The sequence below is a fragment of the Neopelma chrysocephalum genome, unplaced genomic scaffold (genome assembly GCF_003984885.1).
Source record: "Neopelma chrysocephalum unplaced genomic scaffold, ASM398488v2 Primary Assembly neopelma1_128, whole genome shotgun sequence".
Classification (NCBI taxonomy): domain Eukaryota; kingdom Metazoa; phylum Chordata; class Aves; order Passeriformes; family Pipridae; genus Neopelma; species Neopelma chrysocephalum.
The window spans coordinates 1,535,852-1,553,057 of record NW_020897790.1 but is presented as its reverse complement, the minus strand read 5'-3'; the positions used below and the strand labels follow the sequence as shown (position 1 = coordinate 1,553,057).

The following is a 17,206-nucleotide window of genomic DNA, read 5'->3' as shown; positions in this document are numbered from 1 at the left end:
TCCATTTGGAAAAGTATTTTTTGTACCTTCATTTCTGAGAGCATAAGCCAGTGCAGACTCTCTGGTAATTTTTGTCCTTGTGACTCATTTAAATATAAAACAGAAGGCCATCATACTCATTTTGTAATATTGACTAGAGTGCTCTTCAAACACATTCTACACTAATTTTTCCATTTGTTTTGCCAAATACATCAGCTGGACTTAACAACTACTTTGTGCCAACTGATTCAGCTTAATTGAAGAGCTTAGGCCAACAAAATCTACATCACTTGACTGTGCAGTCTATTGTATAAGAAGTGTCAAAGTACCATTAGGTACCTTTATACAGGTGCCATTATAGAGTTACCACGTTCTAAGTACCATTAGGGTGCTGTTATAACACAGCAGAGGAGGAAGGACTATTCACAGAAGTTCCTGTCAATTCCTAAGTACTCCTCACTTTCCAAAACAAAAATTAACTAGTAAGGCAGCGAGTGCCAAATTTCATACGCTGCATGTAAACCCCGAGGATGCCTTTCCCCTTGCCCTGAGACTCTCATTTCAAACCAAAGCACTGCAGCTACATTTGCCAATTGTTATGTTGATGAGTTTGATAAAAATGTTCTATTTTCAGGGCTTTCTGCACTCCTGCCCCATCCAACCTGGCCTTGGACACTTCCAGGGATGGAAGAAACAGAAGTGCAGGGCTGAGCGGGGTTCAAACTCAGGCAGCAGAACAGTGACAGGAGAACAGTCCTGCGTGTGCTGCCTCCAGCCTGGCGTGCCAGCACTGCCATCTCCAAGGAATGGGATCACACCACAGAGGGAACAGGCAGAGCCACGGAGGCATCTGCAGCAAGACCTTCGGATCGACACCTGAAGATCCGATTTAGCTCTTGCGTGCCAAAGGAAACCCAGAAAGCTCTTCCAGCAACTGGAAACATCAGCTTTAACGTGGCAGATGGCCCCTAAACGTGCACAGGGACAGCTAAGGGGAGATCTTATCGGAGCACAAGCAGGAGAGGGAGGGTGGGGGTGACCCCGGATACACACAGCCCTTCCCAAGGGATTCTCACACCCAAGATTGTATCCAGAAGCCTGATGCAAAAGGTTATTTGTATTAAACGACATCCTCCTCTGAATCACTAGAATTCTGTGGTCAGCTTGATAATAGAAACACATCATAGTAAGCCTGTAGTCTTAATACTTTAATATGCTGCCAACAGAACTGGACAATCTCTTTAATCTTTGGACCACGTGTGCACAGTACAGATTTTGGTAACATGAAACTCAGTTGTATATACACAGGCAAACATCTGCATTACTTTGCTGCTTTTCCCTGGTCTGAAGGCAGAGACTTATTTAAGGTTGCTTTCCGTGTCCCCCCTCTGCCCCCTCCCAGTCTGTTCAGGGAGGCCAAGCAAGACATTTTCCTCCTCTGTGTACTTCAAGTGCTTGGCATCTGTTTATATTGTTCCAAACGCTGAGATAAACTTCTAGGCTCCCTTCCCAAAGCGCCTGGAAGGAAACAATTGACACATACTCTCAATGCACTGAGCTCCTGAGACATTTCCGACTCACCGGGGGAGCCCAGTCTTTCCCATGAGAACCATTGGCTGCAAAAGGCAGTGCCTGAGAAATGTAACGTGGCACACAGGCACCAGGCTGGGATCCTACGGCTTGGGGACGATGGGAAGCACAGAGCCAAGTGCTGAACTGCTCCTGCTAATCCAGGTCCACAGTTTCGCCTTGTACGCCCAACACAGTTCCTCCGGAGGGGCTGCTCCCATCGCCCTCCCCGCTCTCCCCAGGGAATCCATTCCCCTCTGTGTGCACCTCATTAATTTTTAGAGCTGTTTTGGCTGACCAGGATGTATTTCACAACACTCCAACCCCACCTGCAGGTCCCGGTGGCACCGGTTCTGTTCTATGGGACAGCGGTGGGCTGGGCTTCCTCGGACTTACACCAGCTGCTGCTAAAACCCTTCAAGTTTGTGCCCAAGGAGAATCTTTACTGTGCACCAAGCTCACAGCAAAATCATTGCATCTGATTATTAATCAAGCAAGAAGTAGTCATCATCAGGGAGGTCCTCCTGGAAAAATTCAGTTGAAACCACATCTTTTGCTTCATTAAGAGCTGCTGAAGAACAGCAGTTCATGATTCAGCACCCAGATTTGGAGTTGGGGCACAGCAAACTCCTTGAGTCAGTTCTACTGGTGAAAACTCACTCATGTGTCACCCAACTGAAGTTCTGTGAAATGCAGCATTCCCTCCCCTTCCCTGCCTGCAGGAATATCTGGTCCTCCTCCTCAAGGCCAGCTTGGATGGGGCTTGGAACAATCTGGTCTAGTCAAAGATGTCCCTGCCCATGGCAGGGTGTTGGAATTAGGTATCTTTAAGGTCCCTTCCAACCCCAAACCATTGTGAAAGATCACTTTATTTATCATCCTCTCCATTTTTAAGCACTAACTCTTTTAAGAAAAGGGTGACAGTGGAATGGCTTTTGCTCAGCAAAACCAAAACTTGGTCACTTGGAGAAAGGAGCCAAAAGTTACAGGATCAAAAGATAAAGTCTGCCTGCTGCATCTAAGAAGGAATCCCTTCCACATGACTGGGTTCTTGAGACTCAGAGCCTGGTCAGACCAGCTCATAAAGAATCTCACAGAGGCACCTCAGAAGGAAACAAGATCAAAATCTAATATTAAAAATGCATAAAGGACTGAAAATGAGCTGAGCATCAGCAGTTTTCACCCAGCCCTTGTTCCTCCTTTCAAGGCTCCTTTCCACTGAACAGGGAGAGTCACATTAAACCCGGTGAGCCCGCAACAGGCTCACGTGGTTACACATGACATGTCCACAGAGCCAAAAACCTTCTCCACCAGCTCTGGCCACTCCCACCCCCTCCCACAGTGGGCACCTCCTTGTCCCCAGGCTCTCCAGGAAGACTGGGACAGATGCTTTGGGTCACCTGCACCAAGGGCTTTGCTTGGGGAGGAGGCACACAAGAGGGGCAGGGGACACAGCCTGCCACATGCTTCGTCAGCAGAAGACGGCACAGCTTTGTGGCCAAGGTGTTGGCACGTCACCAAGCCTCCAGAGATGTGGTACTGGCCAGGACGCTGCCGGGATCGCAGCCAGGCTGCTTTTCCAACCGGGGGGTGGCGGCAGAAGGTGCTTCTCATTTTGTGTGAGAGTCAAAGGAAATTAATGACATAAAAAGCTGATGGCCCAGAAGGACAAATAAATCAGAGGGATGATCCATTTTAAAGGGGAGATACTAAAAGTAGCGCTAAGGAAGTCCCAAACTAAGCCCTGCTTAGTATCAAATCAGCTCAAGAAATAAGAATAAAAAGGCCACGCCATCACGTGCCTGGTGCCCTTAGCTCTACCTGGTTTTAACAGGAATTACAGGTGCTGGTGGCAGCAGAGGAGCAGATGCAGGGCCTACATCCTGACCATCTCCCCTCATTAATGCACATGGACACAGACACTGAAACTCCAAAGAAAACCAAGCCATAACCAGTTCTCTAGATGGGCTGCCCTGGCACAATCCCAGGCTCACCCACTAGTCCCCATAGGATTTTCAGAACATCCTGATATTCAGGGGACCAATTTATCATGCAAGTAAAAACCCATCGATCAGGGAAACAGCAGAAGGATTCACTGATCACTTTGTGGAAATCTGAACATACCAGTTGGAGATATATCAGATCCAAATCCCTTCTTCCATAAACAACAGTAGTAGGCAATGAACTGATTCTTCCAGCATGTGGCAGTTTGCCAAGGAAAAGGGTCAGTGTTAATCCATCAGGCAAGAGAAACAACCACCATAAGGCTGAGTGGGGGCTTCAAAGCCTGATAAATGCCATCAGGAGAGGACCCTGCCCCGAGAGAAAGGCAGGAAAGGACAAAATATAAAAGAGGCTTCAGGAGAGACCACCCTGAGCTACTGTGCCATGGACAAAGGAGAGAAGAAGGGACAAGATAAGAACAACAGGGATTCTTTTCAAGTCTGCCAGCTCTGACAAAAGAACCCCACATTCATGGCTAAGATTCAAGAGAGGACCCAGCATCAGCAATGAAGATGCAGTTAATCAAAGAGGGAACTCGTCCAAAGATCATTTTATATATTTGCATTACTGCACTTCACATCCTAACATGCAGTCCCTGACTGAAATTCCTACAAGGGGCAAGGAATGAGCTGTGCAGGGGAAGACAGCATGGGAATTGGAGACTGGTTTTTTCTTCTTTTGTTAACATCAGACTTCTAGAACTTCAATATCTTCAAAAGGTCAGATTCATCTTCATGTAAAGTGACCTCCAAAAGGTTCCCAAGTAACACCACCATGGTTAGGCAGAGGGAAAGTCTTCCCAGCCATCTGCCTAAAGCTTGCACTCCTCTGTTCCAAACAGCTGATGGATGACCCAGACTGGACCTGTTGGATTCCTAACAAGATCCAGAGGCCGCTCCAGTGAAGCATGTGTAAAAGGGGAGTTAGCCCTGAGCAACAGGATGGCTTTAAAAGACAGAGCTCACATAAAGCGAAGTCAAGAGTATCTAAGCAGGAAAAGAACATGAAAACAAAACGAAATGAGGCCTTCAACTGACTTCCTGAAGATCCTACAAACTCTGCTTGTGTAGAAGGAGCAAAGTCAGTCATGAGGGTGGCAGTGAAATCAGGGGTGGACATTGTTCAGACAGAACAATGAACATGTGGTGGGGGTATTCTCCCCGAGCTTTACATAAGCCCTTGCGAGACTCTTACCCACAACCCCGTAAGCTGCTTTTCTTTCTCTTCTTTGGAGCTGTGAGAGGTTACAAAAGCCACCAAACCTGTCCTGCTGTGATCTGATCTAATCTGGCCTGGACTACTTGGCTTCCATGGAAAGACAAAGAAGACTTTAAAAACACAAGGCTTTGGGGAACAGGGCAGAGGAGGGGAGCTGTGCTGGACTGTTGGATTTAGCTCTTTGGAAGCATGGCACCTTTGGATTTTCTGGCATCCTTTAAAATGCTGTCCCCTTCTGAAACACTCCAAATGACCACCCAAAATAACCAATCTTGGCTGAAAATCTTGGCCTCATTTTCTGTATTTCCATCTCACTAATGACCAAGGCTGACTAAATGAGTACCAAGCTGTACTTGGCACTATCAGGTTCACAGATGCAGGTAGGATTTTAGACCCCCCCCTTGAAGAGAAGAAAGAGCTGTGGAATGATGACTAAGGCATCCAAGCACTGCCTCCATTCCCTGGGAAAAACCCCAAACCAGCCCCCTGCAAACAAACCTTGATTCCAAGGCTGCAGTCATAATTAAACACGTGTTTCATGGAAGGTGGCCGGAGCTGGGCTTCCCGGAAGGCCAAGCTGGTGCCAGCAGGGCATCAAGAAGGAATGCAAACACAAAGGCTCCCGACATCTCTCCAGCAGCACACGCTTCCTTCAGGAAGTGCCTTGAGTTCCCTTTGTCCCCTCTCAGCCTCTATTTAAGTTTGCCCAGTGTTGTGCAACCAGACTAGGAACATCACCTGAAGGAAATGAAGGGACAAAACCCCAGGAAGGCTGGGATGATGCCTGAACCAGCCTACAAGCTACAGCCCTAGCACCAGTTTCCAGGTTAAGCTCAGCTCCAGCAGTTCTGCTAAGAGAAGGAAGGACATTCCTGTGTTACCCAGCTCCAGCTCAGGCAACATGACTGGATCTCCCCAACACACTTTGGGTTACCTTTTCATTTTAAATGTCCCAGAAAAACCCGGGAAGGGTCATCGGCACATCTGGGGCTCACAACTGACGACTGAGCAAAGGTTGTATCAGCTTTTCAATCTCCATGTGAACTGTTATATCCAAAGTTACTGTACCTTAAAAAAGCACTGTTGGGCAGAGGAAGGTGGGAGCAGGCAGTCAAACAAGCCTAGACTTGAATCCTGAGAGAGAGTTGCTCCCATCCAAGGCTGAAAGGCGCCAAGTGAGACCCTCACCAAAATCAGTCTCACCGCCAGGTCAGAGAGCTGACGACCGTTTCCAAATGGTTGGACTTGACCATCTTTAAAGGTCTTTTCCAAGTTAAATGATTCTGTGATTCTAAACTGATAGGAGCTGGAAAAAAGCCAGTCACTGTCAGAATGGTATGGAAACACCTTCCTTCACCTCGCACTGAGCATGTGTTGGCACAAAACTTATCATCACTGAAAAGAAACCACCACCTCTCCCCCACCACGCCAGCTATTGACGCAGCTGCTCCTCTCCATTTCTCCTGCCTGCACAGCCAACTTATCACTGCCTTGTGTAAAGTCAGTTTATCACCCTCTGAACTCGGATTGTAGCTTTTCTCACCCAGCACAGAGCAGGCGGGAATCAACACCTCCTCAGCCCACCCGACAAGCCCAGAGCTAAGGCTGATTCCTGGCAGCAGAGGACAGACAAGGGCAGTGCCCAGAATGGTATCCCATGCAATGACCTGCTGGACACTGCCAAGAATAAGCAGCCTCCTGCAAAGTGCCATGGAGAATTAAAGCTGGAGAGAAAAAAAATCTGAAAATCTGAAATCTTTCATCCCGATGCTTCAAAGCTGGGAAGATCCAAACCACCCATCTCGTTTTCATTAGCTGTGTGGAGCAGCATTAGGTCCCAACCTGAGCCTGCCATTCCCAAGTTCATACAATTCCAGAATGGTTTGGGTTGGAAGGGACCTTCAAGATCACCTCATTCCAATCCCCAGCCATGGGCAGGGATGCCTTCCACTATCCCAGGTTGCTCCAAGCCCCATCCAACCTGGCCCTGGACACTGCCAGGGATGGGGCAGCCACAGCTTCTCTGGGCAGCCTGTGCCAGGGCCTCACCACCCTCGCAGGGAAGTTGTGCCAGCTGCTGTATGGAAAGAGAGCAAAAAGGCAGTGCCTGAGTCCTCTGCGTTTGGCTTTTGCAGGAGCAAAGCCTGACTCAGCCTTACCACAGCAAAATACAGCCTCGTTTGTCTCCACACATAAATTAAAGGTACCAAAGAATATTAATGAAGTACACTCTGTGATCAGATTTTACCTGACTAATTTTTTAATCACATCTATTTTAGAAGCAATTAAAAACTCTGATATGAAACAGATCATGTGGTTGTTTCTGAAAATGGAGGAGGTCTGCCTGCAGTCACGGATCAAAGACTGAGGGTGGGGATGAGAGGAGAAAAAGAAATCAATTAAGTGGGTAAATACAGCTCATTTCTCCTACTGTCTGCACGCTGCTAATAAAGGTAAAGATGTTCACAGATATTTTTGCCCTTTTAACCTCTCTCCTCATTGATCCAACCATCAAGGACTAATCTTGGGCTTATGGCATCACACAGCTTTCTACCAGCAAAGTGCAGTGACACAACCCGGTCCAGAATAGAAAGCAAGGAGGAGGAAAGTGCTAAAATGGAACAAGTAGTTATGGAATGTTGTTACAAAATCCATGGTTTAGCCTCTCTGCAGAGTTTGCAGCACAACAGCAAATCCCACAATGATAACAGGATCCAGGGAAAGTTTCCACTAGCAGCATATTTTCCTGAATTCACTCTTACAGCAGTGGTATCTTAGAGATGCTATCCTAACCTTTCCTTTGCCCATCATTTGGAGGGCAGGACAGGTGTGCTGGTCCCTGTTTCCTACACGTGGAGCTGGAGTGCTCCTCAGGCTTTGCAGCAGACTTGAAACCCAGCATCCTCCACCCCACCACGGAGTCAGGGCGGCAGCGAGCCCGGGGGAAGTTACGCTCGGAGAGCCAAGAATACCTTATCTCAGAGGATAAGGTGGAGCTTTACTTTTCCCCTCTTGCAGAATCGGTTATTAAGTAATCTGTTTATGTCACACATACCAGCACTCCTCGCAGTGGCATTACAGCAGCACTGCGTTACCTTCAAGGAAAGGAACGTGCAGTGCTCTAAATGAATGGGAAGGGTTCTCTCACATGGCTCAGGGCAGTGCCTCTTCCTCATTTCCCCCAGGAAAGCTGACTTGCACTTGCTTTCCTTCCACGCTCTGCCCCAGACCTGGGCAGACCCCTTGTCTCGCCAGGTCACGTTTCTGGGCACCTCCAGCAAAGCAGCTCCTCCTAACTAACGTGTATGGAACCCGCCACAGAGCCCTCCCGCCGAGACAGGCAGCAGGGAGTGGCTGTAGGGGGGGTCATTTTCAAATGTCAACAGTGACACATTCCAGCGTAGGACCAGGCTGAGGTGCCACCTGAGAGAGGCAGTGAACCCCCCGGGAGCAGTGCCAGGGCCGTACTTCTGTCAGGTGTGGACAGTTTCTGTTAACGTTACGTTTACTTCGCAATTGTGCCACGCTGAAATGTCTCAACAGCCTCCTGACCAGAAATGCCCGTTTCCTCCCCTCCTTAAAAAGCCAAGTCCTTCCCTCTCTCCCGCATCGTTACACAATCAAATCAGTGGGTGATGTGGTCTTTCAGAGTTTCTATCTCCCTCCCACAGGCATAACCCGAGGGCATCACTGACCAAGCAAGGCATGTTCCTCCCTTCTCCCCAAGAACATGCCAAAGAGGGATGCTCCAGGTGACAACTTCAAAATTCTGCGTTCACCTGTCTGGAATCAAACCGACTCACAAGCAGCAAAGGCAGCCTGGTTTTAAGGCACATTATAATGCTTTGCTGAAGGGTTTTCCCTGTTCTCTCCTGCAAACTCCTGCAGCCAGGGAATCCCCAAGTTCAACTGCTCTATCACTACACCATCAGCTCTCTTCTGACAAAGGTTACAACTCCCCTTTCCCTCACAGAGGGTAAAGAAAACAGTCTCTCCACTCAAGTTCAGTGAAATTAAATGAATGAAGAGCCTTCCTAAGAAATTCAATCAATATTGACAGTAAAAAAATACTTGGGAGAAGAATGGAAAGAAGAGGCAAGAGAGGCAAACAACTTCAGGATATGTATGTTGCTACCTCATGAAAGTAGGCTAAAAGTATAAACTATCAGAAAAATAAGACACACCTGGAGGTAACAATTCCCCTTGCTGTTACCTCCTTCAGAGGATGTAGCCCCTGAAAGCCTTTTAGAACAGCAACTTGAAACCACAGCATGAAAGTGGGGCAGTAATGGAGGGCACTTTGGAGCTAACGGCTCCAGGCCTCCAGATAGATGCTCTCCTCCTTGAAAACACTCCACTGGCAGTGCAGGAATCTAGCAGGGACTTAAAAGCATCTGCACCAAATGTCAGCCAAAGGTCTGTACTCTGACGTGTTAGCTCTTCCACTGGATCTTAAACTGATCGAGGGCAGGGTTAGATTAGATATTAGGAAAAAATTCTTCCCTGTGAGGGTGGTGAGGCCCTGGCACAGGTTGCCCAGAGAAGCTGTGGCTGCCCCATCCCCGGAAGCATTCCAGGCCAGGTTGGACAAGGCTTGGAACAACCTGGTGTAGTGGAAGGTGTCCCTGCCTATGGCAGGGGGTGGGAATCAGATCATCTTTAAGGTCCCTTCCAAGCCAGAGTGCTATGAGTCTACAATTCATTCCAGGGAATCAGCTGGCTACACAGCTCTGAGGCTCTCCACAGGCTCAGCCGAGCGGCTCCAGCTCCAGAGGCCTGTCATGTGCAATTAGAAATACTTGTTTTACCTCCTCTCCTCCTTCCCCCAGCGAGATGCAACTGGTCTCTTAGCCCAACTAAACCAAATGAGGATATGCACATTGGAACGTGGGATATAAACACACCACTGCTGCATTAACCACAAGTTTTTCACAGCCCCTGCAGACAGTTAAAAGGACCTTCCCACACTCCTCGTCACCAACAACCACTTGCATTATATTCCTGGAGTGTCACACGTGGGCAATACACACCACAACAGCATGTGGCAACATTTAAGACAATAAAACATTAGAAATATTCTCCCTCTCTCCCCTCTCAAGTGGTTCTGCTGTGCCAAAGTGCCAATTATTCCAGCAGCAAAAGGCTAATACAAACCCGACCCCGCAGACAGCAAATGGCCTCATTAAATACAACGTGATGATTTATAGCGACTCAGCACAGATTACTTCATCCCAGAGAGCAAGAAAACAGGTTTTTCGTGGAAAGGACTGGCTTGGTTTGCTGGAAGTGTTCTAACTCCTCTTCTTGGAGATTATTTTATTTTCTCTCCTACTGCTGGATCCTCTCCTGTCCATTATCGGTGACAATGACATGCCTGTAACCCTACACCTTTCAAAGCATTTTCAACCTAAAACCCATAGGCATTTGTTTGCAAATAAAGAAATTAGAATAAATTATATCTTCAAGTCAGGAGGGGAAGGATAGTGCTGCGAGGTGACATCCTTTGCTTTCCAGTAGAGTCCTACCCTATCATGGTCCCTTCCTTCTCCCCCACTAATTTATGAAGCCCATGGTCAACTGATTCTCAGAAAATGAGAAAAAGAGAATTTGCTGCAAATAATTCACTCCTATCAGCTTCAGAATTTTCCAGGAACAACCTCAAAGTAAACTCCTTTACATTCCTTTCACCTTTGAGATTTCACAACATTTTCAGAGAGAAAAAAAACACACTTCCAAAGGAGTATACTCTTTCCCTAAAAAAGTGAGGAAATTGTTTGCTCTGTTAACAAGTTCTTCCTCAAGGGAAAACCCTTGTCTTTATGCCTCCCGAGCTCAGAGGAAAACCCAGGCAAATGTCCACCCCAACACTCAGTACAAATTCTGCTGCTATTTCCACTTGGCTTCTCCACCTGCCTCTGTACTCCTGCACTCCCCAGGGCAGCAGTGATAGGCAAGTGTTGCCAAAACTCTATTCCCAGAGGAAGGCAAAGCAAACAGCTCAGGTGTTTCACAGCCCCTGTGCAAGACACAGCAAACAGGACTTTGGGGGCAGCGGCAGCGTGTGCCGGCACATGCGACAATGTTCGCTCCTGAACCGAAAGAGAGGATTTCTTTAAAAAGCTAGTTCTGCCCCAACCAAGTTTACTACATACAAACACCACAGCAAAGGCACCCTTCCTCCCCAGCAGTCCGAGTCTCTTACCTTCCACTTCTTCTTCATCACATACATGTTTAAGGAAGGAAGCCCCTCTATCCAGTACTGCCTCGTCCTCCATCCTATAGTAATAGAAAAGAAAAAAGGAATGCTCAGACTTCTCCTGGAGGGAGCTGTTCGAACCAGCCCAGGTCCTGGGCAGGTTAACTTGCAAGCTGTTGTTCATGTTCCTGTGGGCACTCCTGTCCTCCTTCCAGTGCCTGCTGTTCCTTCATAGAGCTCCTTTCACATGGCGTTTGCTCTAAGCTGGCCTCACGTAGCTCGAATTCTGACCTTGAGAGGACATCAGCGGTGACAGGTGTGAGCAAGGTAATCCCGGCTACAAGTCTTTGGGGGTTTTCCTGTTTCTTGTGTTGGGGCTTTTTTTCCCCAACCAGGCAGGTTGGGGGCTGTCTATGCAATAGCCAAGAGTTTGTGGAATTCCAGCTTCCCTGTCAAGCTCCCCTGGCAGGCGGCAGCGGCTGGGCCGCGTCCGGAGGCGAGCAGGCACCCCGCACACGGACACACGTTCCACTGCACAGCCCGGCTCCGGCCAGCCCCTTAATACCAGCACAGCACACTTGTCTGCTGGGAGCCCAGCTTTGTGTCACATGCTGGCCTTACAGAAATCTGACATATGAGGATTATCCCGAGACTGAGCTACAGTAAGTCAGACCATCACAGCAGCCATTTATGTGTGTCACCCATTCATTCATCCATTTGGGGAAGGGTTTTAGTAGTTGCCTTTCCCTCCCCTCCCCTTTTCCCTCCACCTCTCATCCGCTTCTGTGGACAACAGAGACTCCTAATTCCACGCCTCGGCCATCGCTGTGCTCCTGCAGCACTGCCCAGAGCTCCTGCTGCTGTTTCCCCCACAAAATCAGACCCTGCCCACTCTCCAAGGGCACATCTGCAAATCCACTCTTGACAAGCAAACACAAAAATAATAAAATAATAATAAAAAAACAAATTGGAGCTGTGTTAAATAATCTCCTTAGAGGCTAAGCACACATTTGCTGTTCACTGCTGGGCAGTCGCTGGGGGAGCTTTCTATGCAAATACAACTGGGACTGGGATGGTAACCTGTTTTCCCTACCAAAAACCAGGCATAAAACACCTTTTCCTTATATTCCCTTGGTGGAACAGAGACAAACTCGACCCAGAAAGAGACAAGGCCTTCAAAACTTCTTCCCATCCATATTGCTTCCATGCAAGATCCTCCAAGAGCAGTAGCAGCAAACACTTAATTTTACGAATGTTTTAAGAGAACATTCAAATTCACGAGTGTAAAACCTGAACAGACGAATACCAAGAAAGCAGAATGCCTTAGGGTGTCTAACTTGCATGCCAACACCTACTTGAATAGAAAGTAAAAAATAAAAGACAAAAAATAAAACTCAATCACAAAAGGAAGCATCAGAGTCCCATTTTCTGAGCAGCAGCTCTGAGCCACCTCTGCCAAGTTTTCCTCCACCCTAAGTGCCTTTCTAACCCACCACTGGTCTCATCCTTGGCTCTTAGTCTGCAGCTGAACTCCCCAAACCAAGTCTCAAATGTGTCACAGATAAAAAAACAATGAAGAAAAATGGGTCAGATTCAAACCCACTACCAAAGCCTATGGAAACACACATTTTTCATCTGGATTATTGGATGGCAATGAATAATAAAGCACCGTACCCAAAACCACATGTGAGCACCAGCCCCCAAGTTTAGGTCCAGTCCACACGCAGCTCCCCTTCGCACAGGCTGCTCCTGCCCGAATCCCAGGAGCCAGAGGATTTCCAGCAGAAATTTCCCTGAGCTAGGAAAGGTGCCATTCCCCAAGCAGCTGCTGCTGAGCACAGAGGGGTGGGACGTGCTCCCTGCCAGCACAGCATGCCAAGCCAGCACTCAGGCACACACCAGCCTCCCCTGAAAGCTCCAGCTCTTCACTCAATTATTCAAGACTATTTATGCATCTTTTCTGAGGCAACAAAAGGGAACATATTCCATGGATGCCCTTGCCTGTTTGCAACGGTTGTGAAGGCACAACCCAATATTTTTTTTTTAATCATTTTTTCCCACAAAGCAGCACAGTAGCAGCTTGCTATAAACACAACTGGAAACATCTGGAACAGATGGGACTGGATTTCCAGACACAACACAAACCGCAGGCGCTTTATTCCCAAGTAAAGTCTGTTCTTACCCCGGGATTCACCTCTGTTCCCTGAGCATGGACACATACGCAGGTGTATAATGCACCTGTGCGTCCCACAGCCCTCCCAAACACTGTGTCCCAAGGCCAGTTCCTCTGTCATAGGCAGCATCAGCCCAGGCATGGGGCAACTGAGAATCTACAGTCTGGTAGAGGGGAAAAAGGGAAAGGAAGGGAGCAATTTCCACTGCCTGCGAGGGGTACGGTGCTCAGAGTTCGCAGGTGCCATCCCCTGGTGAAATGTCTGCTCAACCTGCCCACAACAGCAGAGCATCCTCCCAGTGTCACCCTGCCGGGCACTGAGCACCCACAGCAGCGGGAATGGCCCCCTCGCTCCCAGGAACGGCACCTGGAATGGGTTTATCGCATTAAACAGCCACACTTTCTAGCCCCAGAGGGTTGGAAAACTGCTTAGGACACACTGCAAGGCTGGTGCTTTCCCTGAAACACGGATCTGAAAGAGCTGGGGAGTTTTAAAGGGCCAGGAATAGAGCTTGGGTTGCCTTGGCACGGCGCCCCAGCTCTAATCCGCAGGAGTTTGGTGATTAGACTCCAAGCGTCACCCTCCTTGACTTGGTCTTTTCTGCCCTTCTCAGATTAACACAGCATTTCTGCGGGCCAAAATCTAGCAAGAAAACATCCTTTACCAATTTGCACAGGGAAACTGTCTCAGCCCCCTGGAATTCTTGAAATACCATGAAATGGGAGTTGCAGAAACTTTACCAAAAAAAAAAATCACATGAAACAAGAAAATCTTCAGTTGGGTCTTTAGGGGAAAACTGGCAAAGTCCTGTCAGTGAAGCACCTCAGCAAGACCAGGTATTGTCACCATCCCACGAAAGGATATAGGGAGAGAAAAAAGGGTGGAAATAATTTTAGGGCCTCTGAAAGGAGGTATGCCTTCAGTTAAGTCTGGTTTACCAGCTCCTTGTCGTAAGTAAAGGGACATTCAGGCACTTCTCATCTAGATTCACATCCTTGTGACTGCTACTGAACGTTTTGCAAACAAACCTAAAAAAAAAAATCAAAAAAATACTGGGTTTCTATTTTCAGGGTCTAGATCTGACAGAATACACTCCAGTGAAAAAACACGAGCTGCTTGAGTAACTGGCCTCTCCGGGCCAATGATTAGACCGGTGCCAAATATTTTTAGACATGATGTTATGTGTCAATAGGTTTTGAACGAGAGTCACACACGGCCTACCCGGCACAACAGCAACTCGGATCTGCAGAGCACCAGCAGATACAGCTCACAGAAATATTCCACCAGACTACTCGGAAAGAACAAGACCAGTTTAGTACTAAGAGGGGTCCTGGACTTCCTAATGGCTGCATTCATCTGCCAGCATTTGTTTTGCTCCTTACATCAGGAAATCTTTCCGAAGGTCTCTGCGCTGCAGCACCAAACACTTGCAAGGCATTTTCCAAGCAGCAAGTAACCTCAGAGTTCCTGTTCCCGGTGCTACTCGAGGCCAGCCCCAGCTCCCCCGGGAGATGGAGTGCTGCCACCGCCCGGCTGCACAGCTCTGGAGCCGTGGAACTCGGAGACTGAGGGCAGGAGAGAGGGAAAGTGGTGTTTGGCGTAAATAAAGAAGGACTGATGTGGCAACACGAGTTGTTGCGCTGAGTTACAACTCGCTGGAGTGAATAAATGCCTAACAGAGCTGGGGAGGCACGAGGGGAGAGTTACTGCTCGCTGATAAGCTTTTATGATTCTGCCCATTTCCAACGGCTTTTGCAATCAGGAAGAAACTGCAGCAAACTCCGGATCGCACGAGGAAAAAGAAACTGAGCCAGTTCCGTAACTGAAGCACTGTAACGTGCAGCCATGTGAAAGTCACATTAAAGAGCAACCCAACGAGCCGGGGCGTGGAGTGGGGCAAGGGCTGAGGGAAGAGGGAGAGCGTCAGGTCACGGAGCAGCAGTGCCAGCAGCTCCTGTGCCACAGTTCTGCCTGGCAGCTGTGGGGAAGCTGTCCACACTCCTGGGAAAGGCAAAGGCAAATCGGATCCTCCTGAGTGTGCAGAATCAACCACCCTCGTCCGCTTCACTGAGCCCAGCACCAGTGACCTGTTAAGATTTTTTCCCTCAGAAAACTGCTGTGCATAAAGTGGAGTGGGAGTATGTGGATAGGGATGCTGGGGGAGAAGAGACAAACCCAAGCAAACAGTGTACTGGGCATCACGGGTTGAGCTGTTTGGCAGGTCCCAAATCCCACAAGGATTACACCTGAATCCACACACAAACCACTTTCCCTCACCAGGTAGCTCCCAAACACAAAAGGGGAGACTGTTCCAGTAAGGAACACCCACAGCCCCACACTGCTCCCCACAGGCGGAACCAACTTGCTTCTCATGAGCAACATCATCCAACCTTCAACCACAGAAGGACCAGCATAACCATTGGCCAGACCTGGAGTGTCCCTCAGATGGCACCTGGACCTGAGCAGGTTGAAGTGCCACCAAAGGCTTTCCTGTCAATGACGCCGGTGCCCTCACCAAGCCACTCAGGTTAGATGCCGAGTGTGCATCCCAAAGGGAATGAGTCAGTCAGCCAAACAGGTTGCTTCTGTCAGGGGGCTGCACAGAGACAGAGATAACAGTATTCCTTTTCTCTGCAACCTGTGAAGCATTCGGATACTGCAATTGTAGTGGCCAAGTAAACAGGAAACCAAGAAGGAGACTTGGTCCCAGCTGATGCTCTCACAGCCCATACGCAAACGCTTGAATAAACAGACCTAATGCAACCCGTTCCTTCTTAGAGCCCTGATGTGTTTTGGTTTTCTCACATACTTGCATATGGGCCCTATCACACAGAAAAAATGAGCTTCTGACTGTACTCAGCATGGCCTCGTTGATGCACTTTTGGAACACGTTGCCAAATTTATCTTGGATGCATTTTCCCCTGTCAGCTCTAAAGCAGCATTTATTTACAAGCTTTCTCAGCAAAAAGCTGTACTCATCCTGAGCAGAGCAGGACAGAACCCCCTTCTTTCTGCACAAAGAACCTGCACTGTAATATTTATACACCAAATAAATTCCCAATTAAGTCACCTCATTAGGTGAAATGTTCCCCTCTACGGAGGTGTTCTCAGGGATTGAAACTAAGTCCCATGATAGGATTTAAATACGACTCTCAGTTCTTGACTAAATCTTGTTTTCAAAAACTCTTACAGACTGGAACGTCAAGAACTCTTAAAAGTTTATCTCAACTCATAGGTGAAGCCTGAGAGAGCACCTTCCTTAAACCGAGATGAGAATCATTTGCGTTTGTGTTGACAAAATAAGTTTATAATTTGGATTTCAATTTTAATCCCTGACAACTTTGCAAGAACTTTTCAAGTTGGATACGTTCCAAAAATGAAGTAACTCCTAGGAAAAGCAATTAGGAGCGAATGAAGTTGCAGTTTTCTTGTGCACAAACAATAAAGTAACACTATCAAAACACAGGAAAATACAGGGAGAACACTGGCACTGGATGCCGGGGCAGGTGTAACAGTTGAAGCCTTTGTTTCATTATGTTTAGATTACTTACCATAAAATGACATAACTCTATAAAAGCTGATAAAGTCAGCTGCCTCTTTGTTTTCATTTCCTTCTCCTCAAGGAAACTATGGAGCTGGAACTGGAGACTCAGCAAAGAGAAGGCTGTACTGCACTCCAGCTTCACGTGGGAATCACAGGATCTCAGTGCAAGCCTCTCTCCAGCGGGACGGGGTGAACCTCTGCTGCTGAGCACCTGGCTCCTGCCACATCCCACATCCATCTGCTACATTTCATGTAGCTACAGTCAGGAAAAGGTACAGAGACACCCTGAAAGGAATTCTGGCTTGCGCTTCCGCAGGAGCTTTGCGAGATGGAATCAAATGGGATGAATCCGCAGGAAGAAGTGATTTCAGACTGCAAATATTATGAATATATCTGTTTGAGGATAACATAAACCAGACATTTTTCACAGCTTAATTTTCTGCAAAGCATGAAACAGAAATAATAAAAAAAAAAAAAAAGCTTTCTCTAGAGGCAGAATGTCAGGTTTTATACCCACAAGCA

General features: G+C 47.8%; 1 protein-coding gene across 7 annotated transcripts in view; it reads right to left on the bottom strand.

Annotated features, from left to right (window-relative positions):
- SLC4A4 (solute carrier family 4 member 4) overlaps nucleotides 1–17,206 on the bottom strand; it is a 139,838-nt gene that overhangs the window by 80,094 nt on the left and 42,538 nt on the right. For 6 of the 7 annotated variants that reach the window (XM_027698542.1, XM_027698545.1, XM_027698539.1 and 3 more), the window contains one exon: nucleotides 10,973–11,046. In XM_027698542.1, coding sequence (XP_027554343.1) covers nucleotides 10,973–11,046 — 74 coding nt within the window. Of the gene's footprint in view, nucleotides 1–10,972; nucleotides 11,047–15,778; nucleotides 15,785–17,206 lie in introns of those variants that run through there. The other variant, XM_027698543.1, reaches the window with a different exon arrangement.